This window comes from Gorilla gorilla, chromosome 12 (assembly GCF_029281585.2).
Source record: "Gorilla gorilla gorilla isolate KB3781 chromosome 12, NHGRI_mGorGor1-v2.1_pri, whole genome shotgun sequence".
NCBI classification, from domain to species: Eukaryota; Metazoa; Chordata; class Mammalia; order Primates; family Hominidae; genus Gorilla; species Gorilla gorilla.
The window spans coordinates 54,529,274-54,555,813 of record NC_073236.2 but is presented as its reverse complement, the minus strand read 5'-3'; the positions used below and the strand labels follow the sequence as shown (position 1 = coordinate 54,555,813).

The 26,540-nt window shown below is 47.7% G+C and overlaps 1 protein-coding gene across 1 annotated transcript in view; it reads left to right on the top strand.

The window, feature by feature from the left end:
• The window catches only part of TCF7L1 (transcription factor 7 like 1), a 174,159-nt gene that overhangs the window by 129,968 nt on the left and 17,651 nt on the right, over positions 1 to 26,540 (top strand). The window contains exon 4 of the mRNA XM_004029543.4: positions 20,062 to 20,145. Coding sequence (XP_004029592.4) covers positions 20,062 to 20,145 — 84 coding nt within the window. The remainder of the gene's footprint in view (positions 1 to 20,061; positions 20,146 to 26,540) is intronic.

Genomic DNA, 26,540 nt, shown 5'->3' with positions numbered 1-26,540 from the left:
TGAGCAGCAGCGATGAAGGGGAACAGTTGGAGAGACAGTCCAAGTTAGAATGACAAGACTTGGTCCCCTGTCAGTTGTAGAGAGTGAGAGAAAGAGAAGAGGCCAGAATGATCCCCAAGGTTTGTACAATACTCAGGGTGACCGCATGTCCTGGTTTACATCATCCATCATAGTTGTTAAAGGTGTTCCCTTTCACTTTCAAAGGAGTCTTGGTTGATAGGATGTAGGAAACAGGATCAGGGCTGGATTTTGATGAGTCTGTGTGGGATTGAGCTGCCTGTAGCACGGTGTCAAGGAAGCACTTGGAGATGAGGAGGAAGGCTGGAGCCAGCTGCAGAGATGAGCGTGATCACCGCGTGGGTGCCAACCTGCAGGGGGAGGAGGAGACTACCCAGAGAACACCAGCTTTCCAGGCATAGGCCAAGGTTCTGAGGAGCGGCTGGAGGAGTAAGTGGAAAACCAGCCGAAAGGGTGCCCCAGAAGCTGAGGGGCCTCTTAGGAAAAAGACCTGGAAGATGACATTGGGTTTGGTAGTTAGGAGGTCAGCAGTGGCCTTAGCGAAAACAGGGCCCGTGACGTGGAAGGCAGGTGGCAGTGGGCCGAATGATTGGAGGGAGTGGAGGCATTGACAGTGGGGGGTTTGACGGTTTTGTAAAGAGCTTGTAAGGGAGAGACGGCCTCAGCACAGGGCCCATCCAACTGTGGGTCTCCAGCCAATTGCACTGATTTTTCCTGCCCATTTTTCCTTCTTTGAAGGGAAAAATGGAAATTGAAGAGGAAGAAATCAATGACCCATTTGAACCATGACTTGGAGTTTAATTCAGCGTGTATTTGAGTGGCTACGTGAGTACTCCTGACCTCCAGGAATGGATAGAATGGAACATGGAAAATCAAGGTGGATCAAATGAGAATTTGGCCAATGGACTTACAAAAAGGTATTCAAATGGGCCACACCTACCCAGTCTGGTGCTGTGCATGCATCACAAATCCTCAGACATGAGATGGAGTTGTCACCTGGTCAGTGATTGGGTTTCAGAGTCTGGATAGGAACTGCGGGCTCAGGAAGGAAGTGGCAAAGATGTGGAATTTTCAGGTCATCATCAGGCCTGAACAAGACCTGATCACCACCCAGTCTCGGTCCTCAAACAGCTGCTTGTGAAAGTTAAGTTCTGTAACCAACTTCATGCACAGGCTATGCCTAGAATTGGTGTTCTACTAGGTCAGTCAGGAAATGACAGGGGATTTGAGAAATGTTTTTAGAGCCTTTGTGCTCTGAAATGCACCCTCCTCCCCAACCCAACTAGCCTAGCCTGGATGCTTGAAATTCCATAAAGACCAAGCCCTGGATTTGATTGGAGAGTTGGGGGAATGTGTTGCAGCCCCTCTCCCAACCCAGAAAGAAGGCATGTAATGTGCTAACGCCATTAGGAATGTTTATGGCATGTGGGTTATGATATTGAATTTGTCCAATAAACCATCAGGAAACTTGTGTGGGCATTTCCTGTCTCACTTTGTGATGGCTAATTTATGAGGGCTGCTGTCAGGTTATAGATTCTCCATTTTTACCAGAAACTTCCACCTTGAGCCTTATAATGGATCCACTGGAATGAAGATATGTATTCTAGGCAAGGATTTAGGTAGGGGAGAACCATGAACCTGGCACACAGTAGCACTAAACAGTGTTTAATGGGTAAGTGGGTGGATGCTTGCTCTGGGCTGTGAAAGAAGAGTGTAAAAGAGACAGGACCATAGATCCAGGAAGGTCATCTTTGAAAGAGAAGCCCAAACAATGGGTAGAAGCTACAGAAATTTATGGAGGGGTAGGTGTGAGCATTTGGGGACCACTCTGACCTCACGTTAATATTACCTGGGAGCTTAAAAAAAAAAAAAAAGTAGATGCTTAAGCCCCACCCTGGAAGAGTTAAATCATAATGGGGAACGCAGACAGGAATCAGTGTTTTTAAAGCTACTCCCAGCAGCCCTGATGCCAGTGAGATCTGAGAACTAGCAGACTGGGTTGTCTCCTCTGGTTGAATTGGTGCCCAGACCTTCCCCCAGAGGGGAATCCCTCTGGAAGGGAAAGAGTGGAGGAGAGTGTCCAGGGCGGGGCCGTAGAGTGGACCCTTCCTCAGCCAAGGAAGGACTCGTGCAGCTGGCAGTCACAGCACTTACTGGCCCCAGCGTATGTTGCCCAGGAACCATTGAAGGCTTCCAAATGGCTGAGGTCACATTTTTCCAGGCCCTAATGGGAACGGTTGGGAAGGTTGTCAGGGGCAAGACCCCATTCAAAAGAAAACAGCACTCAGAAGTTCAGAAATGAGAGGCTGAAGATTTGAATATAGACTTTACTGGGGTTTTTTTTTTCTGAGTGTTTTTATATATTTAAATTTTTTAATTAAAAAGTGATTCCCATTGCATATATTTGCATTTACCTTTTAAAATCAATGTATGTTTAGCCAAAAGAATAAAATAAAAACACCCATAATCTTGTCTCCCAGAGAGATTAAGTTCAACTCACTTCTTAGTGTATATTCTTCCAGATTTCTCAACACATACATAAAGATACCTGTTTTACAAAATTACAAGTAAAAGTAGGATTCAATACATGTTTTTTCTTTTTTTAAGCACTCCCCATTACACAGGTGGAAATACATGTTTTGTATCTTGCTTTTTCACTTAACAGTGTAAACACCTTTCTGTTTCTGTAAATAACCACCTACTACATAAATTCAGATATCATAATTGTAGCATAAGGCATTTAATATCTTTCAGCTATTATAAACAGCTCTTCAGTGAACATCCTTGCAGCTATATTTTGCTTGCATCCTTAATTATTTCCTTAGGATGCATTCCTAGAGACAGTAAGCCTTCAGAAGACTTGATACATACTTCTAAATTGCACAAGACAGGATTTACCAATTTACTTTCCCACCACCAGGGTATTAAAACGTGCCTGTGGTAATGAAAGGGGGAAAAGGCCACTGCCAACATGAGAGACTAAAAGTAGTTAACTCATTACTGAGTTCATAACTTCTTTATCTCAAAGTCTGCAAACAAATGGGAGTGGAACCCAGAGATTTTCCTTGACGGCTTGGTGCCCAGCCCAGGAGGATCTTTGTTGTCTGGCCCACCAGGTCACCGGCTCCTGGGGTTTTCAGTGCAGCAGGTATCCTTGTCCAGGGCCTTTGTTTCCCGCTGGTCATTGGTCCAGCATGCTTCCGGTGGGCACTTGGGAACCACCAGGGGGCAGTGTGGAGCTGTTGAGCATGCTCTGCATGCCTTACGGCTTATCCATATTGAAACTTTCAATAATACAAGTATTCTTTTGTTGTGTTTTATGACTTCTCAGATTGGTATTTATAATATTGATTTGCTTACATTAGTATTTCATCCCCTTCCAATTATTTTTATGTTTATGTGTTGTAAAAAAAATAACCTGATCCATCATAGCTCTTCTGTAGCTGGGGGCCAGGACACCTGGGTTGTTCTGATCCCAGCTCTGCCAGTGTCCTCCGTGACCTTGGTGGGACAGCTCACCCCATGGGCCTGACTGCCCTTATCTGAGGAGTGCCAGGATGGGCTGCAGGAGTGGTATGTTTTCTTCTCTTCCAGCACTAGCATAATGAAAGGATTAAGAGTTGGCCTTGGCCAGGTGTGGTGGCTCATGCCTGTAATCCCACCACTTTGGGAGGCCGAGGCGGGCGGATCACTTGAGGTCAGGAGTTCAAGACCAGCCTGGCTAACATGGTGAAACCCTGTCTCTACAAAAATACAAAAATTAGCTGGGTGTGCACCTGTATTCCAGCTACTTGGGAGGCTGAGGTGGAAGAATCACTTGAACCTGGGAGGCGGAGGTTGCAGTGAACCAAGATTGTACCATTGCACTCCAGCCTGGGCAACAGAGCGAGGCTCTGTCTCAAAAAAAAAAAAAAAAAAAAGAGTTGGCCTTTGGGGCTGGGCATGGTGGCTCACACCTGTAATCCCAGCAATTTGGGAGGCCGAGGCAGGTGGATCACTTGAGGTCAGGAGTTCAAGACCAACCTGGCCAACATGGTGAAACCCTGTCTTTACTAAAAATACAAAAATTAGCTGGTGTGGTGGCGCACACCTGTAATCCTAGTTACTCAAGAGGCTGAGGCAGGAAAATCACTTGAGCCCAGGAGGCGGAGGTTGCAGTGAGCCAAGATCGCGCCATTGCACTCCAACCTGGGCGACAGAGAAAGACTCTGTCTCAAAAAAAAAAAAAAAGAGTTGGCTTTTGGGTTTGGGATAGACTGGGGCAAGTTAGTTAACCTCTTTGTACCTTAATCCCTCCATCTGTTAAATGAGGATAATAATAGCATCAACTTATAAGGCTGTGGGGGTTAAACGAAATAACACATGGAGTATTTGGCACAAGGTAACGCATCACTAAATGTTTTCTTTAAAGAAATCTGTTTATCCAAGATTTATGCAGACAATTTCCTGTCCTTGGCTTTGGCACATACTTATTTGCTTATCTGAAATGATATTAATATCAAACAGAGTATGAATTTCAGAAGTGCTGTATTCCACAGTGGGGCTGAACAGAAGAATCCCAGCATCAAGGCCCCCAGCTACAAAAGATTAGAATGTTTTTGTTTGTTTTTTTATAATGTATTAACTGTAGAGGAAAATATAAAAATAGAAGCAGATATGATATTGGTAAATGTTTTTTATTTGATCACTTTAGGTAAATGGAGTCTTACTCACCTGATAGGGTCCCCACTGGCAGTGGACCTTCCCATTCCCTCTATCCATCATTCTCCCAAAAGGTGATGGTTTCTCTGTTCTCACCCTAGGTCAGCTAAATTAGGGTCTGTGGCAACAACCCCAGGAGTGTGACCGCTAATTGCCTTTGCATACAACATTTCCACTAGAACTGCCTGGGAGGCAACACCTCCAGAGAGAAGGACTTGCACCTCTAATTTGGTTAATCCTAGAACACCCTGCAATAGTCATCAAGCACCTCTCACAAATGATATGCTGTGCTTAAGGCCGTGGGGACCCAAAGGGCAAATAAGATTGGATGCCCTTTTTTTTTTTTTTTTTTTTTTTGAGACAGAGTCTCGCTCACATCACCCAGGCTGGAGTGCAGTGGCGCGATTTCGGTTCACTGCAACCTCTGCCTCGTGAGTAGCTGGGATTACAGGCGCCCGCCACCATGCCCGGCTAGTTTTTGTACTTTTCATAGAGATGGGGTTTCACCATGTTGGCCAGGCTGGTGTCGAACTCCTGACCTCAGGTGACCCACCCTCCTCGGTTTCCCAAAGTGCTGGGATTACAGGTGTCAGCCACCGTGCCCAGCCTGGATGCCTTTCTGAAGCAGCAGGTTAAAAAAAAAAAAAAGATTGGATGCCTATCCCCAAAGAGCTTAGGGGAAGCTAAGCGAGGAAATGAGCCTGGCTGTGAGCTGCAAAGTCAGCGGGCAGCAGGGTGTGTGACCAACCTGGAGGAACGAGTGTGGGGCAAGGTGAATGTTAGGGAGCCATTGCAAGACAGTGGTAGTTGAGATTGAAAAAACACAGGACTTGATGGGCTAGATGACAAAGTGAGGAAGAAGGTGGAAGAAAAGATGTCTGAGGTTTTGACCCTGCAGGTACGTGAGAAGAGAGAGATGGTAGATCTCGGTGAGAAGCAATTTGGGAAGACAATAGTGGTGTGTCCTGGGATGCTCTGACCTTTGAGTCTGTGTGCAGAACCTCTTTCTTCAATTCCTAGGGGTGCCCTCATCCACAACTGGCAGTAGCCCCTGGATGGCCACAAACATGCAATCCTACAACATCCCTGGATGTCACTTCCTCACATAATCTTTGCCACATACCACCTATACTATTTACATAATTATTTTTCTTTGAATTGATTCACTTTTTTCCACTTTTTAAAAATGGAGCTTCACTGTAAGCAACAGTATCCAAGATATCAAACTTTGCCTGTAACATGTATGTGTAATTGTGTATATGTATATACATGTGTATACACATACATAAAAAATACACATACATATGTATTTATAATTTTGTTTGTTTGGCTATATATACATTTTTGTTTTGTTGTGTTTTGTAGAGACAGGGTTTCACCATGTTGCCCAGGCTACTGTTGAACTCCTGGGCTCAGGTGAGCCTCCCAAAGTGCTGGGCCTACAGGCGTGAGCCACCACACCCAGCCAAAAATACTGGCTTAAATACTTAAATATTTTAAGGCCTATTAATGTAAATATTTTAGGTACTAAATAATAGGAGGTGTTGTTTAATAGTATTGAGATGGGAACTTCTCAGCCCTTCCACTGTCCGTCATAACTTCCTGCACCCTCCCTTCAATATGGACATAAAATCGTGTTGTTCCCTGAGATATGTAAGCCACATGTGCACCCACATTTGCATACACACTAGTGTAGGGTGCAGGACCCATTGTTCAGGCTCCTTTATCAGGAGCAATGGCCCTGTATAGAGGTGGCTGGTGTGACCCTTATTCTCCTGTGTTCTTGTTCACCTGTGGGGTCGGAGAGCTCTCCTGGAACTGCCCGTCTATGGAGAGGCCTCCTCAGACATTTCCCATCTCCCGGTGCCCAGGAGTTGTTGACTTTGGCCAGCTGCTGGGCCTGCAGGAGCCGCGGGGAAGGGTTCTAAGAGACCCTTGAAGCTCTGTGGGTGGAAGGCAGCTCCAGGCTGCCTGGCTGTTCTTTTGTGTTGAGTATTTCACTGGCCCCAGATAAGCGCTTCCTGTTCCCCACTGATTATACACAGATCCTGCTTCCTTTCTCCTCAATACCTGGGATGGTTTCCAGCTTCTCCTCCCATAGGGGAAAGTCCGTAAACTTTAGAATTCTCAGGCCTGCTTTTGGTCAATGGACTTTCTGCAAATTATGACTGTTTTTGCCATCTAGTCACATTCTTGGTGAAGCCTTCACCTCTGTCTAGGAGCTGAGTTCCGCTTTGTGCCAGCCAGGAGAGATGCTTCTATGACCTGGTTTCTGCCCCTCCTTCTCACCAGACAGAACATCTGTATCTACCTACTGGCGTAAATCAGAGAGAATAAATAGATTGCACCTTACAGGTCAGTTTTAATCAACTGTTAGTAGCTGCCTCAGTGTTGAGGATTCTGAGGTCTTACCCACCTTTAGCAAGAAAGAGTGCCATGGTCTACTAGCAGTGTCTGCCACAAGCACGGAGGGATGGGACTGCTCCTGTGCCCCATATTTGCTATCCCAAGATTCCGAGATCAGTTGGAAGTTTCTTTATTTTTTATTTAGAGACAGAGTCTCACTCTGTCACCCAGGCTGGAGTGCAGTGGCGCAATCACAGCTCACTGCAGCCTCGAACTCGAGGGCTGAATCGATCCTCCCAGCTCAGCCTCTCGGGTAGCTGGGACTACAAGCGTGCGCCACCACACCTGGCTAATTTTTTTTGTATTTTTGTAGAGACGGGGTCTCATCTCACTTTGTTTCCCAGGCTGGTCTTGAACTCCTGGGCTGAAGTGATCCACCTGCCTCAGCCTCCCAAAATGCTGCGATTACAAGTGTGAGTCCCATTCCCAACCACAAGTTTCTAGAAGGCAGAAATCATGTCCTTGTACCCTTAGAGTTACAACATAAACACCCAAAGTCCTATATTCTAGTGCCAGTGTCGAGGAAATCCAACAGCCTCCAGCAGGCTCAATTTCCTTTTTTTTTTTTTGATTCAGAGTCTCCCTCTGTCACCCAGGCTGGAGTTCAATGGTGCGATCTCAGCTCACTGCAACTTCTGCCTCCCAGATTCAAGCAGTTCTCCTGCCTCAGCCTCCCAAGTAGCTAGGATTACAGGCACCTGCCACCACACCCGGCTAATTTTTGTATTTTTAGTAGAGACGGGGTTTTGCCATATTGGCCATGCTGGTCTTGAGCTCCTGACCTCGTGATCCTCCTGCCTCGGCCTCCGAAAGTGCTGGGATTACAGACATAAGATACTGCGCCCGGCCCAGTTTCCCATTTTTTAAATGAACATAATAATATCTGCTTTACCTATATCCAGGAGTCAGTAATATCAAATCAGATAATTCATATGGAATGCTTTAAAAAGTAAAACAACTATAGAAGTATATCCTGCCTGCAGGACCCAGCACAGATGCCACCTCCTGTATGAAGTTTTCAGTTGTTCCACGATAATTCTTGCCCATTGCCATCCCTGTCTTATCTGAACCTGTCATTTATAGGCTTATAGTCTAGTTATTTATATACTTAAAAAATCTCTCCTGTGGTATATCATGCATATAAACAGCCACCTTTTATATGAGATACTCACTAAACATTGATGGAGGGCTCTGTACAGAGCTGTCACTGCATCTTGATCATCTGGTAGGCAGTCCTGTAAGAATGAGTAGCCTCCTGCTAGCTTTAAACAGCACAGTTTTATATTTTAGAAAGATATTTCTAGAGGTAAGTGAAGGGTAGACTGAAGAGATGAACTGAGAACAGGAGCACTGGTGACTCAGTGGAGAGAGGATTTGGGATCCCTTCATTTCTGTCAACTACCCTATTCTTGGACAACAGACATTTTGTCAATGTGAGGCAAAGCAACCTGCCGATGTGGTTTGCAGCCCACTACCACCCCTTTCAAACCGGGTTGCCCCCCACCCCCGCTGCCTTCCTCCTGGGTGAGAACCTGCAGGAGCTCAAGCAAACCCAGAAGGCTGCTGCAGGGGCTCCTCTTCGGAATAGGGTTCAAAAAATGTCCAGAAGCCATATAACTGGGTGGCCCAGAGCAGGTTAGGGAGGTAACTAAAGTCATTAAAGTGGATTTTGAGGTTTCTGGTTAGGTACACTGAAGGCACAGGATTGAAAATAATTCATCTGGGGTTACTTTTAATAGCTTTGCTTACTGTTGCTATGATATAAGACATACTGATTGTAAAAATTTCAAGTGAAGAAGAAAAATATGAAAAAGGAACTAATAAAATTGCCTGAAATGTTAAAAATCCAGCGATAACATTTGGGTGACTATGCTTCCAGATTATTTAATTGGCTTTTCTCACTGAACAGTTTGTCCAGCACACTTTATTCAGGTCAATAAATGTGGATGACCGGGCGTGGTAGCTCAAAGCTATAATCCCAAGCACTTTGGGAGGCTAAGGCGAAAGGATCACTTAAGGCCAAGAGTTTCAGACCAGCCTGGGTAACATAGTGAGACCCTGTCTCTACCAAAAAAAAAAAATTAGCCAGGTGGTGTGGTGCTTGCCTGTAGTCCCAGCTATGCAGGAGGCTGATGTGGGAGGATTGCTTGATTCCATGAAGTCAAGGCTGCAGTGAGCTACAGTCGTGCCACTGCACTCCAGCCTGACTGACAGGGCAAGACCCTATCAATCAATCCATTAACCAGTATATCAATCAATCAATCAATAAAAAAATCACCCAAAAGGCATGCAGAACCTGCAGCCACAGGGCAGGAGGGGGGAGAGGCTTGCCCAGAGCTGCCCATGTCATGTGGCAGTTCAAAAGCCAGTTGCCTTTATTTTCTTCCTAAAGTCATCCATGGCCTTGCAAAGACAGGAGAGTGTCTACAGAGACAGTGGAGGGAGTGGAACATAAGCCAGCCTTCTGGGGGCTGAGAAGTACCTGGGAGGCGGGGAGGGCATGTAAGCAGCCTGTGTACATGCGGGGAAGGGAAAGGGGGAGAACCAGAAGGGGCAGCTGCCCACCAGCAGCTTCCTGGGCTCTCCTCCCGCCTCCTCCTCACTCACAACAGCGCACAGACTCAGCCTCAGCTCCTTCTCTCTGGCCTCTTCCACCTGAGTGAAGATCAAGTGCAGGAGAGGTTGCACAGGCTGTGCCAGCTGCAAGGAACCCACAGACCCCTCCTGTGTTTCACCTGCAGTGACTCCATACTCATCCTCCCCCATCCCCGCCACCCAGCAGATTATGTGCCCCACTTCCTCTGTGCCACACACATCTTTTTTCCCTCCTTCAAATCATCACCCATACAGAGGACAATTCGCAGCCTCACTCATTATAAGAGTAATGGAAACTCCAGTGAGGGACTTTTTTACCTGTCAGTTTGGCAAAGTTTAAACAGTTTGATAACCTTGTATGGGCAAGGGTGTGGGGAAATAAGCCCTCTCCCAGGTTGCTGTTAGCAGTGTCAACTGGGAGAAATTTAATAACACTCCTCAGAACTTAAGTGTGCATATCTTTGACCTAGTGATTCCCCTCACAGCTGGAAATGTGTCCTCCCACTATAGACATACATGGGCAACATGGTGAGTGTTCAAGGGTGTTCACTGCAGCAGAAGCCTGGGAAACACCTCCATGTCTGTGAGCATGGGCCCCTTGAGTCGGTTATGGCACCTCCTGTAACCCAGGAGGAGGCAGCTCTGTGGGGATGGCTATGGGACCAGCCCTACTATGCTGGCGAATGGAGTGGGGGCAGAGTGGCGTGGGTGGGTATGTGCAGGCCAGAGAACAGGCTGCAGGCTGTGAAGGAGAAAGGCATTTGCTCTTTCAGCCCAGTCTGAGCTCCTGGTCAGAGGCCAGCAGGTGGACTCTGCATCCTGTGGGGGCCAGGGCAGATGTTCTCACCTGAGGGCCTGAGGGGAGGGAAGCGTGTCAGTAGATTCCCAGGCACACAGCGACAGGGGAGAGACAGAGGGAGGGGCCCAGCAGGGTTCACCTCAGGGAAAGGAGGACTGGGCCTCCAAAGCCAGTTTCCACGAAGACACTTCCTACAGCACCTTGGTGGCTGGGCAGTGAGCATAGACAGTGCACAGACACTGCCCAAGCCCAGCAAACCCAAGGTCACAGCCGATGGGAGAGGCAGCTTGCGACTCAGCAGGCCCAGCGCTCCAGGCTGCAGAAATGCGGACTCGAAAGCAAGTTGAACTTTGACATTGTTTGAAAGCCTAGGGCTCTGTCTTGGGGTCCCCCTGGTCAGGGCCACCACAGAATGGCTGTGCCTAGTGCTCTGGGAGCAGAGTTTTCCCTCCTCCAGAGCATGCAGCTGTCGGGGGACATACCTAGCCAAGTGTCCGGCTCTCCATCAAGACCTCAAGCAGGCCCACGTCAGCTGAGAACCATGTGTGTCTCAGCTTTCCAGCCATCCCAGCAAGTCAGGACACATCTGAGACCACCCCCCCAACCCAGCTCTTGCCCACGGTCATTGGTGTGCCTGAGCCAGCTGGCACCCAGCCAACTGGTAGCATCTCTTCCGCACTGAGCCTTCAGTGACTCATCGTGGTACCTTGAAATCAGCGGGAGTGTTTATACCATGAATACCAGCAAATGCTTTGGTTTTTCACTTTGTTTTTTGCTTAGAGAGCCAGTTGTTAGGCATTTACCAACACACCACCGAACCAGACCTGTCTCCCCAGGTAAAGCGCAGGTCACAGGCTCCTAGAATACCAATAACTTACACATTTAGTGACTGAACACAGATTTCTTACAAGCTCCCCGCATGCCCCACACTCTGCCTGGTCCTCTCCAGTGTGAGAGGACACTCACACTTGAGTGTGACAGCCACACGTGAGATAATCACTCTGCCAGGCAGTAGGTGTTCTTATTCCTATTTTACATGTGGAAACCAGAGGTTCTGAAAGGTGATGTACACAGGCACACAGCTTGTAAGTGGGGTTCAGCTAGGACCCCTGATTCTGTATTTGTTGAACACCTCAACACGGTCGGCACTCCCAGTGCCCTCTGTGTTTAGACAAACAGCTGCATTTGATTTTTCCTTCCAAAGGAGACCATCTAGTCCAGGCCCCTGCTTCAGGCTGATGAAGTAAAATATTCCCATTTTAAAGATGAGACGATGGAGTCCAGAAAGGTTAGAAAGAGCCTGGAACCCTGATCTCTTGCCTCCTGTGCTCTAAAACGAAAGCTTGGCTTCTGCGGGGGAGCCAGTTTTTAAAAACAAACCTTAGGTCAAATCTAGGAGGCAAAATTGCCAGGTTCTTTGGAATGGGAGGGGAAGAGAATAGTTTTGAGATCATCCACAAAAGAAAGAATCATTTGGGGAAAGCAGAGGAAAGAGGTGTTTATGGTGAAACTGACACCTAATTGACACACTCTTACTTTTGAGTTTACTATTCAGTTATGAAATGCTTTTGGAGCCCCTCTGCTACCAGTGCATGGGCTTTAAAACCATTTGTTGACTAAATGCTGTGGCAGGTGCTAGAGAGAGCAAAGTCACTTCACTGGTTTAAGACCAGTGTAGGCCAGGTGCGGTGGCTCACCCCTGTAATGCCAGCAGAATTGGGAGGTGAAGGCGGGCAGATCACTTGAGCTCAGGAGTTCGAGACCAGCCAGGGCAACATGGTGAAACCCTGTCTCTACCAAAACTACAATAAATTAGCCAGGCATGGTGGCACATGCCTGTGGTCCCAGCTACTTGAGAGGCTGAGATGGGAGGATTGCCTGAGCCCAGGAGGTGGAGGTTGCAGTGATCTATGATTGCGCCACTGCACTCCAGCCTGGACGACAGAGTGAGACTCCATCTCAAAAAAAAAAAAATAAATACCTCAAGAAAGAATCTAACCTACCCTCAGGTAAAACAAAAAATGTGTTTGGGATTTAGTGCCATCCACAAAGTTAAGCAAAGGCATAAATGACTCATTCTTAAGAAAGAAGGAATAAGAGTATAAAACTTCTTTTATACTTTTGCCCCTGGAACTCTTTGTCTAATCCATCTTGTTTGGGAACAAGTTCTTTACACTTTCGTTTTCTCTTACCAACTGCTGAAAACTAAAAATGTTTTCCCAATTGGGAAAGCTTTTCTGTCTCCCTATTCCTGAGTTCATTGCTCAGTGTCAGTGTATTTTCAAACTTAGATCCATTTGTGAACTTTACTACAGAAGATAGAAACAGGTCTCCAAGAACTGGCCAAGTTGGGCATCCCAGCCTCCATGCTACATTTACGTATTCTCGGCAGACTAAGCCAGTTACTGTGAGAAGCAGGCGTTGCCCATGAGTGAAATGGGCTCCCGTGTGGCGGCTTCCCACCACAGTGACAATGACATTATTCAAAATGCTCTCCTTGTCCTCTTAGAAGCTCTATGTAACAGGAACCTATACTATAACCGTATTATAAATGAAAAATGTGAAGAAGCGATCCGTGTCTCCCTGTCTCCATTCTGCCACAGTTGCAGTCGTTTCTTTCCTGGACTACTGCAAATCCTACCAGAGTCAGCCTTCTAAACACCAGTCACATCTCTCCCCTGCTCTAAAGGCTTCAGGCAGAGGCTGTTCAACCCCTCATTACAGATGTGGAAACTGGGCCTAAGCTCACGGCATTAATACAGCATGGGACAGGGTTTCAACACATCATGATTGCCACGTTCTGGGTGAGGAATTGAGGTGCAGCATGACCCTTGAGGAGCTTACCGTCCCAAGGGCAGACAGAGTGTGCAAATGGGGAGGAATAGCCTGGTGAGTGCTGTGGAAACACCGTGTGCCGCTTCTCAAGAGCGACAGACTCGTGGAGGCTTCATACCAGGGAGGGTGACCTTGGGAGGAAATGGGTTTTGAAGAAGAGGGGTTAAAGTTTCCCACGAGTGAAGGATGCAGTAAAGGCTGTAGCAGGCCGGGGAGCAGCAGGGCAGCGTGGTGCGTTCAGAGTGCAGTGAGGACTCTGTGCAGCTGGGGTGGGGGGCGGTGAGGGTGGAAGCCAGAAGGATAGGGTGGTGTGGGATTGCTGGTGAGTTTGGGGGCTTTATCTCTTGACCCCAGAAACCAACCAGGGAAGTGTTCTGAGCAGGGGAGAGATGTGACTGGTGTTTAGAAGGCTGACTGGTAGGATTTGCAGTAGTCCAGGCAAGAAACGACTGCAACTGTGGCAGAATGGAGACGGGGAGACACGGATCGCTTCTTCACATTTTTCATTTATAATATGGTTATAGTATAGGTTCCTGTTACATAGAGCTTCTAAGAGGACAAGGAGACAAGGAGAGCATTTTGAATAATGTTATTGTCACTGTGGTGGGAAGCCACCTGCACCCGGAGTTTGGGTGTAGCCTTGGGTTCTGGGTGGCACTGGGACTTTACATCTCCCGAAAAGCCTGGGCAACCCTTGCTTCTCTATCAAAGGGGATCCTGGCTCTAGGTCCCCAAAGTCACTGTTTACCATAGGGGTCCAGAGAGGCAGGAAGGACCGGTCACCAAAACTGGGACCCTTTGTGTCTGCTGATGGGCAAGTGGCCAAAAATGGGCGAGACCATGGGGCTGGAGCAAGGGGCGCTTTCTCTGCCTACTGGGCCTTTCCTCTAGAAGCAGCAGAAGGCGTTCTCTGGGCTGGAGTTTTCTCACCTGTGCAGTTTTTGGAGCTGACTTGTTTTCCTTGCGTGCAACTGTGGGGAGCTGTGGATTCTGTAACATGAAGCTTTGTTTCCTCTGTTGCCCAGGCCCTGCTTAAAGGCTTTTCTGTGAGAACGTGCGAACAGGGAGAATGTGGGCGTTCCCCTGAGCCCTGTAGAGTCCTGTCCACACTAAGCAAGTGTGGGACAGGGTGAGGACGGCTGGGCGGGGCCCTCCCTACCTTCTGGGAGCCGGAGGGTTAATCTCCGTAGCTCATTGGCAGTCCTGCCTCTGTACAGGGCATGCTGGGATTTCCTCCCAGCTGTTTTACATCACGAAGATTTGTGTGTTGGGGAAATTCCAGGGCACAGCTGCAATTAATCTGCTCCATGGCTCCAATCAAAGCGAGGATTCTGTAGGATGGATTCTCCGCCTCCCTGCAGGAAAGGGGGCTCTAGCTCTCTAGTGACAGCATCCTTCAGAGGGACCCTTCCTGAGATCCACGTTGAGCAGAAACAGCCCGCCTGGCCAAGTGCTCGCCCCAAGGAGGGCTCTAAGGAGGGGCCCAAAACATTGAGAAAGAGAGGAGCAGAGCCCCTCTGAATAATAAAGCCACAAGGACACTGATGGCAACACTCGATAAAGATGTCACCCAAAGAAAAGAAAACTTTGTTCACCTTTACTTAGGAATGTAAAAGTCAAAAATTTAAAACATGACTAGCATTCCACAACACAGCATAAGAAGGAACAAACCACCATGACCAAATAGGGCTTACCTGGGAAATGCAAAAATGCCTTCATGTAAGAAAATCTATTGCTATATATACATCTCATAAATGAGTCAAATAAGAGAAACCACATGACCATTTTGGTAAATGCTGAGAGAAAAATGCAACAACTGCTCCAATGAAAACAATGTAAAAATAGGATTAGAATCATCCTTCCTTAATGAGGTAAAGACATGTTTTAAACCACAGCCTCAGTCTACTTAACTGTGAACCACAGTAGCAGAACCCCAGTCCCCAGAAAAGTGTTTCTCAGATTCAGTGAGATTGGAAAACTGTGTATCTGCCCTGTCTTAGATAGTCACGACATATGTAAATCGAAGACAGTAGTACCTGCCGTTTGGGTTTGGTGTTTTCCTTTCTATTTTTGAGCATCCAAAAGCGAGTATTTAACCCATAGAAAGCACCCCAGAAGTGGGAGCGATCACTATTGCCTGGCCATCAGTTGCATTGATGCCATTCATCATCATTTCAATGTGTTACATTCCAGTGGGCATCCCCCAGGAGGGAGGTGGCTGGACCAGCCCGTGTACACATCTTCGCTATGGGCTGAAGCCCAGCCACAATACACTGGTCAGGAGCTGGGCCTTGCAGAGCCAGTTAAATGTAGCCTAGACTGGGCATGGAGAAACCAGCAGTTTTAACCTGCCCACATACCATTACCATGCAAAGAATCTAAGCACAGTCAGCCATCACTTACTTCCCCAAGGACATGCTCCCACCCATGAGTGATTGCCCTCAGGGTGATCGTGGCGTTGGCCTTACAGCTAAGAAGAGCTTTATTGGCTGGGCATGGTGGCTCACACCTGTAATCCCAGCACTTTGTGAGAGCAAGGCGGGAGGATTGCTTGAGCCCAGGCGTTGAAGACGAGCCTGGGCAACATAGCAAGACCCCCATCTCTAAAAATAAAAAATAAAAATAAATAAATAAACAGAAGAACTTTATTTCCACTCTAGTTGGGCTGGGCCTGACGCTAGGAATTCAGAACTACCTGGCCATCTTCAAATGTCTAGTACGGCAGTGGAAGAGGATTACAAGGGTTGTCACTGGCTCCTGCTGCCCCAATTCATGGTTCTGGGAAGTTCAACTGTCCTTTCCTCAGAGTTGTGATGCAGAGGCTGTCCATGGCCAAGCTGTAGGGGCTCCAAAGTCTTAGAGCTCTTCCTCCTCCCCCCATCACTCATCTCCAAATCTTAAAAAGACAAATAGAAAAGGGAAAGTCACGATCCTCCACACCCCTGCCTCCCAGGTGAGTCCCTCCCTGCACACCGCCCCCGCACCACCCCAGGCATGGCTGGAGCAGGGTCAGTCCCGGTGAGATGCTCACTGTTCCCAGGACCACCTCTCCCTTCTGGTCTTTTCCCTCACACTGCCTGACTTGTCTGTAAGGGGCCAGGTATCAGTGGTAGGCACGACCAGTGTGGTCTCCTCCCAGCAGAAGCCAAGACTTCTTGTTACATAGATAAAACAAGTACATGGTCAGACACCCAAAAGAGTGGCTGTTACTGAAAACCCTTACTATGAATGTGTGTACAAAATACAAGCATACATAAATGTACCTGTACCTTGATATCCCCAGCACCAAGGCAGACAAACCCTCATGGAGCTTGCAGTCTATTGGGTGCCAGCTCCTTGGCCACTAGAGCAGTGATTCTCAGTTGCGGGAGGGAAGATTCTCTCCCTCAGCCCCAGGAGACATTTGGCAAAATCTGGAGACATTTTTGATGATCTGTATGGGAGTGCATCGGCATTTAGTATTATGTTAGAGGCCAAAGATGTTAAACTTTCCAGGACAGCCCACCACCCCCAATAAAAAAATTATCCAGCCCAAAATGTCATAGTGCTGAGCCTGAGAAACCCTGCACTACAGTCCTACAAGCCAACTCTGCCAGACAACCTATAAGGTCACTTGAGAGGATTATTTAAGACCCAAAACTCTAGCACCATCCCAAACTAGGGTTTACATTTCTTTGGACCACCCCCATATGATCTAAGGACATCCCTGGTAAGCCAACAAGAATGAATGTGTGTCTTTGTGGCCCTAAATAGGGGGCAGATGCTGGTAGAGTTGATGGATTTTTAGGTACCCATCTATCCTGTTTAATATTAGGGGGTATAGATTTGGGATACTTCTCTTTAGCACCTGACAGTTCTTATTGTAGTTTAATTTTTAAAACCAGAAATGTTCAAGTTGTTGCTTCTAGAAAAACTAGTGTGGTGTTTAGGCTTCAAGTGCAAGCTCTGGGCACCTTCAGCATCCCTCCAGGAGAACACTGACATGCATGGACCCATTCTGTTTCTGGGTGGCCAGCCCCGTGCGAGACAGAGAAGGAGAGAGAAAACACATCCGAGCAAAGAGAAGGCTGCGGGTGGAGAGTTGAGGAAGACAGTCTTAGGAAAAGCTTCGTGACTTGGTCTTGTGCAAGGTGTGGGATTTGAAGTCAAGAGACCTAGGCTCCGGCTCCAGCTGTCTTGTATGAAGTTGGGGAAGCGTTTAGCCTTTGGTTATGTCCATTAGCTCCTTTTTTTTTTTTTTTTTTTTTTTTGAGACAAGGTCTCACTCTGTCACCCAGGCTGGAGTGCAGTGGTGTGATCTCGGTTCACCGCAACCTCCGCCTCCCGGGTTCAAGTGATTCTTCTGCCTCAGCCTCCCAAGAAGGTGGGACTACAGCCACACGCCGCCACGCCCAGCTAATTTTTGTATTTTTGGTAAGAGACGGGGTTTCACCATGTTGGCCAGGCTGGTCTTGAACTCTTGACCTCTTATGATTTGCCCACCTCGGCCTCCCAAAGTGCTGGGATTACAGGCATAGCCACTGCGCCCGGCCTAGCTCCTTTTAAAATTTGGGATAGTCACCCCTACTTGTCATTGCAGGGTTGATGTGCAGATTACACTGGGTTTTGTGTGTGAAAATGCTTTGACAAGTGCAAATGTAGCACAAATGTTATTCACAGTGGAAATGAGTTTTAACTATTGATACCAATATTTGCCCGGTGCTTTTAACTTGCCACAGGCATTGAAATCCCAGTTAATTCATGTCAGGTGTGTGGGCTCTGGGTAGGGCAAGGGATGGGTGGTGGTGGGAAGGGAGGAAGAAGATAGGGTCAGCAGAGGACAGGGACAGAGGTGAGACCCCATTTGAGGGCTGAGGGGTGGGGGTACAGAGGTCGCAAAGTGAAAAGACTGTCCTAATTCATAGGGCTTCATTCCCACTTCCCACCAGGTCTCCCACGCCAGGCCTGCTTGGCCCATCCCATGTGCTAGTCTGGCCTGTGGCACGTGTGACCTTAAGTTGTTGTTCCTGCCCATGGACACCTTTTTGAAAGCCCAGTCAGTCCCTGCCGTCTTGGTCAAGACTTATGGTGAATGAAGAGCAAAGGGGCCTTCTGGGGCTCTTCCCATCGCCCTCCTGCTCCTGTACACAGCAGAGCCAGACTGTGATTGATTTTTCCTGATATTACATGACCAGAGTGAGGGATGATTCAAAGGCTTCTTTTTTTTTCTTTTTTGAGATAAAGTCTCACTCTCTCGTCCAGGCTGTAGTGCCATGGCACGATCTTGGCTCACTGCAACCTCCACCTCCCAGACTCAAGCGATTCTCCTGCCTCAGCCTCCCGAGTAGCTGGGAATATAGTCCTGCGCCACCACACCCAGCTATTTTTTGTTTTTTTAGTAGAGACGAAGTTTCACCATGTTGGCCAGGCTGGTCTTGAACTCCTGACCTCAAGTGATCCATCCACCTCGGCCTCCCAAACTGCTGGGATTACAGGCATGAGCCACTGCACCCAGCCAAAGACTTCTTTCTGTGAAACTTCCTGGGGCCACCACTTTCCATTACAGCTTTCATTCTCAAAGGAGTCTCAAGAATTCTGCAAAGAGGCTGCTTGCGGGTCTGCTGCCCAGAAGCAACCTGTCAGTGTTGACACTAAGACAACATGTGTGCTTTTGCTCCTGGCAAAGACTAATGGTTTGCTTATGGAAATAATAGGCGTCATTTATCAAATGTCTCCCATGTACAAGGCACTGTGCTCAATATGTGACACCGTCCCTAGTCCTCCGAACAACCTGTACTGTGAGTGATAATAACCTTGCCTTACAGATGCTGAAACTGGGACTCAGAGTTGTTAATCACTCGTTCAGGGTCACACAGCCTATGTTGGCAGAGTAAGAGCCTGAACCCATGGATGCAGGGCTCCGGAGCCCAGAAGGGCCCTTCCCAGTGCTCCTGACTGCTGCTCCACTCAATTCATTCTTTCCAGGCTCTTGGCAAGGACTGTGCCATGCCAGAGAGAGAGAGAGATTGTGTGTGTGTGTGTGTGTGTGTGTGTGTGTGTGTGTGTGTGTGTGTGTTGGGGAAGTACTGTTTGGTTTGGGTTTTTTGCACTGACATGAGAAAGAATGGGGTGCTGGGTAATCTTTTCAGGGTTGAGAGACGCTATAATGAAGGAAAGCTCAGCATCCTTGAGTTGGGATAGATGTTGCCCATGACTCTGTGTCAGGCAGATGGCTTTTATTCATTCATTCCCAAATACTTCTGGACGGCCGTTTCGTAGGGAGCATTGTGTGTGGATGTCGTAAGTGATGGAAATGGATGGGGCAGGATGGCCATCTGGGAGCCTCTGCCTCCTTGGTCAGCCCTGCGTGTCCATGACTACAGCATAGGGAGGGGACTTGAGCCTCACTAGTAGGTTCTTTGAATATGTTGATTGGTTGTGCTGGAATGGATCGGTTCTCTCCACCACTTAAAGTTCAGCTTAGTTGTCATTCGTGTCCCCCCCACCCCAAAATGACAGAGGGCGTGGTGAGGCTGGTAGTGATTGTAAATATATGCTCGCTCCTGTTATAATCGTTTGGAAATTGACCCAGTACAGGGCATGTGGCATGAAAATGCAGGCCACCCCAATGGCCTGCCCCGGTGCCCTAACAGCAGAGCCCAGCAAACTTTGAGTACTTGTGAGGCCTCATCTCACCAACAGCTTTTTCTTTTCTGTTCCCTGTGCAGTACCTGCAGATGAAATGGCCCCTCCTCGATGTCCCCTCCAGCGCCACAGTCAAGGACACGAGGTCACCATCTCCAGCACACTTGGTAAGTCTGTTTCACCTTAAAGCACCGAAGGGCCACTATTAGTGGCCTCATCCCATGCCACTGCCTTCTGCCATCGTGCTGAAGCAGATGGGGTCCAACAGTGTTTCCTCAAATGTGTGAGTACAGTGAGGAAGAGCTGAGTGCTTGGGGCTAAACAATTGGGTTGTGACCTCAACACACACACCACACCGCCTCAGATGTTTTGTAATTGGAATAGCCGTCCCCCAACCCCCACGGCCCTGGCTGCTCACCCTGGTTCATCACGGAAGCCTGCCTGCGATCCTTCCCGGCTGCCATCTGAACCTGCTGCCCACTTCACATGGGCAAGGGTGGCTTCTCTGTCCTGTTGAGGCTTACCCAGAATTGCCCCCTCTTCTCCCTCATAGCTGCCAGGCAATAGTTGAAGAGGCTCTTCTGTTTTTGTTTTTGTTTTTGTTTTTGTTTGTTTTTTGAGACGGAGTCTCGCTCTGTTGCCCAGGCTGGAGTGCAGTGGCACAATCTTGGCTCACTGCAACCTCTGCCTCCCAGGTTCAAGCGATTCTCCTGCCTCAGCCTTCCAAGTAGCTGGGACTACAGGCATGTGCCACCACGCCTGGCTAATTTTTTGTATTTTTAGTAGAGATGGTGTTCCACTGTGTTAGCCAGGATGGTCTCGATCTCCTGACCTCATGATCCACCAGCCTCGGCCTCCCAAAGTGCTGAGATTACAGGCGTGAGCCACCGCGCCCGGCTGAAGAGGCTCTTCTGTACAGGATATTATAGGAAAGAATTCAATAGGACATATGCAAACAAATGCTCCTCAGGGCAGCCGAGCCTCTTCTGCCAGGCCCTGTGGCAATACCAGCTGGAAAGGAGGGTCTGGACAATCCTGGGAGACAGGAGCAGTGGATCCAAGCAGTTCCTCTGGCCTCCTCAGGACATGCAAAGGACTGAAACCCAAAGCTGATAAGAGATGCTCCTGGAACAGAACCAGATATCCTACTTTCCTGGGCTTTTCCTGGGTGCTTGGGTCAACACTTGCCTTAAGATGCACTCACCCCACAAGCTAACTGGTGCTCGCCGACTGTACAGTGAGCCTCAGAATCAGGGAATGCGGTTAGAAGGGACCCTCATCCTGCATGACCTATGCATTTTACAGACGAGCAGACATAGGACTTCACTGTTACTGCCCTGTACTAGGTATTAGGCGTTGGGCTTCTATGATGTTTATTAAAGTTTAATTACAGAAAATTTTAAAGACGTATCAAAGTAGGGAGAATTACATAATGAATCCCCATGTTCCCTTCACCCAGAATTTCCCTCCTGCTACATAGGGATTTAAAGTGAATCCCAGACATTACTTCATCTCATAGGACATTTTAAGAGATACTGAGAGCCGGGCGCAGTGGCTCACGCCTGTAATCCCAGCACTTTGGGAGGCCGAGGTGGGCGGATCACGAGGTCAGGAGATCGAGACCATCCTGGCTAACACGGTGAAACACCGTCTCTACTAAAAATACAAAAAATTAGCCAGGCGTGGTGGCGGGCGCCTGTAGTCCCAGCTACTAGGGAGGCTGAGGCAGGAGAATGGTGTGAACCCCGGAGGCGGAGCTGATAGTGAGCCGAGATCGCGCCACTGCACTCCAACCTGGGTGACAGAGTGAGACTCTGTCTCAAAAAAAAAACTGATAATTCTTATTCATTAAAAGCTTAGAGTCTAGCAGAAGAGAAAGAAGATATGTGCAGAAAGCTAAATAAATAAGGGTGCAGGGAGCCTGTATGATTTCCAGTAATCAGGAGACCCGCTCCTGTGGAGCCCTTGGGAGTTTACAGCGGGATCTACAGTGGGATGCCACATGCAGCTCTCAGGTGATTGTCACAGCCATCACCAGGGAGTCAGGCAAGGATGACAGTGGAAGGAACCGTGAGTGGCGGGACCAGCCATCCGGGAAAGGCAGCAGGTTCTGCAGCCAGTCGCCAAGGCACAAGCTGCCGTTGAACAAGCACTCCACATCTCAAGCATAAGCCAGGGTAGTGGCTTTGGCCCAGAGTCCCACTTGGGATAGCCAAGCACGAGGCGCGGGTGCCCTCTAGTGGTGCCAGTCAGCCCTGGTGGAGGATGTCTGGACCACATCTGCCCACCCTAGACCTGGCTCGTGCCCTGCACCTCCCCCCAGTGCAGCCATCTCTGTTTCAGATCTGTGCCTTCCTCTACCTCTCCTGTGCCGTCTGCCAGCCCACTCCTGAAGACCTGAGATGGCTGGGTCCTCTGTCTTAGTGTCTCTCTGCATATTGTCGCATCTCCATCTACTTTTCAAGAACGTTATTTCCCTTTAAAAACTAACACATGAGGCCGGGCGCGGTGGCTCACGCCTGTAATCCCAGCACTTTGGGAAGCTGAGGCGGGCAGATAACCTCAGGTCGAGAGTTCGAGACCAGCCTGACCAATGTGGAGAAATCCTGTCTCTACTAAAAATACAAAATTAGCCAGGCGTGGTGGCGCATACCTGTAATCTCAACTACTCAGGAGGCTGAGGCAGGAGAATCGCCTGAACCCGGGAGGCAGAGGTTGCAGTGAGCCGAGGTTGTGCCATTGAACCCCAGCCTGGGCAGCAAGAGCAAAACTCCATCTCAAAAAAAAAAATAAAATTTGGCGTGGTGGTACACGCCTGTAATCCCGGCTATTTGTGAGGCTGAGGCAGGAGAATTGCTTGAACCCAGGAGGTGGAAGTTGCAGTGAGCTGAGATTGCACCACTGCACTCCAGCCTGGGCAACAGAGCAAGACTCTGTCTCAAAAAAAAAAAAAAACTAACATATAGTGGCCAGGTATGGTGGCTCACGCCTTTAATCTCAACACTTTGGGAGGCCAAGGAGGGAGGATTGCTTGAGGCCAGGAGTTTGAGACCAGTCTGGGCAACATGGTGAGATCTCTACAAAAAGACGGAGTTTTGCTCTTATTGCTCAGGCTGGAGTGCAATGGCGCGATCTTGGCTCACCACAACCTCTGCCTCCTGGGTTCAAGCGATTCTCCTGCCTCAGCCTTCCAAGTAGCTGGGATTACAGGCATGTGCCACTATGCCCGGCTACCTTTGTATTTTTAATAGAGACAGGGTTTCTCCACGTTGGTCAGACTGGTCTCAAACTCCCAACCTCAGGTGATCCACCCTCCTCAGCCTCCCAAAGTGCTGGGATTACAGGCGTGAGCCACTGCGCCTGGCCAAAATTTTTTAAATTAGCCAAATGCAGTCATTCACACCTATAGTCCCATTTACTCAGGAGGCTGAGCTGGGAGTTCGAAGCTGCAGTGAGCCATGATTGTGCCACTGCACTCTAGCCTGGGTGACAGAGTGAGACCCTGTCGTGAACAAAAAAACAAAACTAACAAGTGTACTCTGAGTTTCCCATTCTTCCTTTTGCACAGAGCAATCCTCTGAGAAATGAAAGAAAAACCCTGTGTTCAGCCTTCCTGTTCCTGTGAGCACCGTCCTGTTTCTTTTTTATTGTTTACCGCCTGACTTCCCACACCTCTGTCACCTCCTTTATTCTGCCACTCCACTGCAGCCCGGCTTAGTGCTCCAGTCGCCATCGAATAACTAACTCCACTCATTTTCCTGCTTTTTTGCAACACAGCCGACAGCCAAGGCCTGACTACTCTCTGCTTCCTGTAAATCTTTTCATTGACTCCAAGATACTGTATTAATACACATAATCAGTTGTTTGTCCTTTTGAAGCTTCCATTTTCTTTCTAGACTTTTATTCAAGTAAATCAACTCTTCATCATCACTTATTACTCTCAATGTTTGTGACAGAAAAAATATATAAAATCCCATCAAGAGAGCTGTAGAACTCTCAAGAAAGTTCTACACCCGTAGTTCCAACTGCCAAACAAACATCTAGCCATTGCAGATGTGTGCTCTGCAAATAATAACTCAGCATTGTGGTGGAGCAGGGGTCCCTTATTTTGTCTAAGGGCAGAGAAGCATGAACCGTTGCCACACATGGCATTATAGATAGCAACATGGATAGTTTTCTAGTAAATTTTATATTACCATAGTCTATATTATAATATAGCAAAGCAGACACAGGCCTCAAAAACTTAAGGAACATTTATGGGAGAAAATCTTAACTGGGAATTCAACAGATGGGGAGAAGACCATCATTCTCAGTTTTTGAGGCAGAGCATCTCATTGCAACGAGAGGTGTGTATGTGCAGGAGCAAAACCTGAGATACCCGGGGAGGAGGGTATATGAGTGGGAGGCTGTATAATACACTTGGTTGCAATCCCAGATCCACCTCTTTCTATTTATGCAGCTCCAAGCAAATTACCTCATCTCTCTTTGCCTTGGTTTCCTCATCTATTAAATGGGGATTAGAAGAGACTGACTTCATAGAGTCGTTGTGCGAAAATGAGCCAGTGTATTGTAATGAATCTAGAATTGTGCCTCTACCACAAAATAAGTCCTCAATAACTATTAGCTTACTACTCCCAGCGTCACCACCACCACTACCGCTACCTCTACTATTATTAAATGAGAGGGAAAGAACAATGAAAATACTGTTTAATTAGCAAAACTAAGAGGTAATGAGGGCCTGAATTAGGTGCCAGAACAAATGGACAGATTGCAGAGGTAACAGAGATAATGAGCCTATAGAATTTAGCATCTAATCCCCCAAGGATATGATTTAATTGGTCTGGGGTGCGGCTGGTATCTTAGTTTTTAAGCTCCCCAGGAGATTCCAAGGGGCAGCCAGAGTCGAGGATCATTGTTGTAATTGCAAATCACAAACCAGAGGCGGAGTGGAAGGAGGACCTAGAGACATCCCAGTTTACTCCACGCGGCTCTCCAGGCTAGACGTGTGAGCAGAACTTGAAGGTTTTTCGGAGGGGGTCACAGAGGTTTGGACACCGGCTTTTTTGTTAAAATACTTGAGATTATGAAATGTATTTTAGAGTCAGGAGTAAAATATTTAAGGTGAGGTTTGCCCTGGGAGTAGAGCAAGTGAAGGAAACAGCCTGCATACTTGCAGAGATTTAGTGAGTCATGTAGAAGCTGCCTAACAAGGAAGTATGTCTAAGCAAGTCACAACTGGGCCAGGGTGCGGGATGAAATTAAGTGCTTAATAATTTGGACTTTACACCTTCAAAACAAGCTCTAAAGACTAACAGTAACATTGTATAAGCAACTATTTGTAAGATCCGATCAGTGTAATTTCATCACTTGCAGATTATTATCCAGACCCCTCACCATGGCCCCACATGCCAGGTGCCTGTCTTCCCTCCACTGTCCCCCAGGAGCACTGTGTCCAGCCACGCAAAACACATATATGCCCCTCTAGAATATAAGCAACACGAAGACAGGAATCGCATCTGAGCGCCTGTTGTAATGCTCGGGAGCATTTGTTGAATGAATGGAAGAATGAATGGTCTGGTAAAAAGTTAATACCCCTTCTCTACCCACATTTACCCAAGATCCAGTCCCTTTTTTCATTCAGAACTGTTTTTTAATTTTAAAAAATCTTTTTTTGAAACCATAAAAGTAATGCATGCACTGTGTAGAACTCTTGGGAAAATGCCAGAAAGCACAGAAAAAGATCTATAATCCCACAACCCACAAACATTTTGTTAAATAGTATTTCAGTCTGGAGTGTGTGTGTGTGTGTGTGTGTGTGTGTGTGTGTGTGTATACTTATAACTTGCTCTCTGATGACCAAAATGCTTCCTGTCCAGGTAGATGCCTAATAAATTCTGCTGAGTTACAGGCAAATGGGGCCAGAGACCCAGAGACCAGGAGACAAATAATCCAGATAATTTGGAAACAGTTGCAGTTCTCCAAAACTTTAGACTGACTTAATCCAGCTTTTTGGAAAATGGTCAGATATTCAGGGGTTTTTTAATGCAAATTTTAGCTGTTAGGCTGAGCATCCAGAATCAGAAAAGGGACCTAGAGAGTAAGGAGTTGAGGGATAGAGGAAGGTGTGAAGAAAAATCTAGATGAGGTTAGTGCAAAGGCAGAAATATCTACCACCTTTGAAACTTTGCCACCTCTCTCTTCCTGGTTGCCTTTTATTTAGACATTTTAAAAATAGATAGACATAGATGGTTTCCAGTTGTTTGTTTGTTTTGAGACAGTCTCACTCTTGCCCAGGCTGGAGTGCAGTGGCACAAACTCAGCTCACTGCAACCTCCACCTCCTGGGTTCAAGAGATTCTCCTGCCTCAGCCTCCCGAATACCTGGGATTACAGGTGTTCACCACCACGCCCAGCTAATTTTTTTGTATTTTTAGTAGAGACGGGGTTTCATCATGTTGGCTAGGCTGGTCTGGCACTCCTGGCCTCACGGGATCCGCGCACCTCAGCCTCACAAAGTGCTGGGATTACAGGCACGAGCCACCACGCCTAGCCCAGTTTTTTGT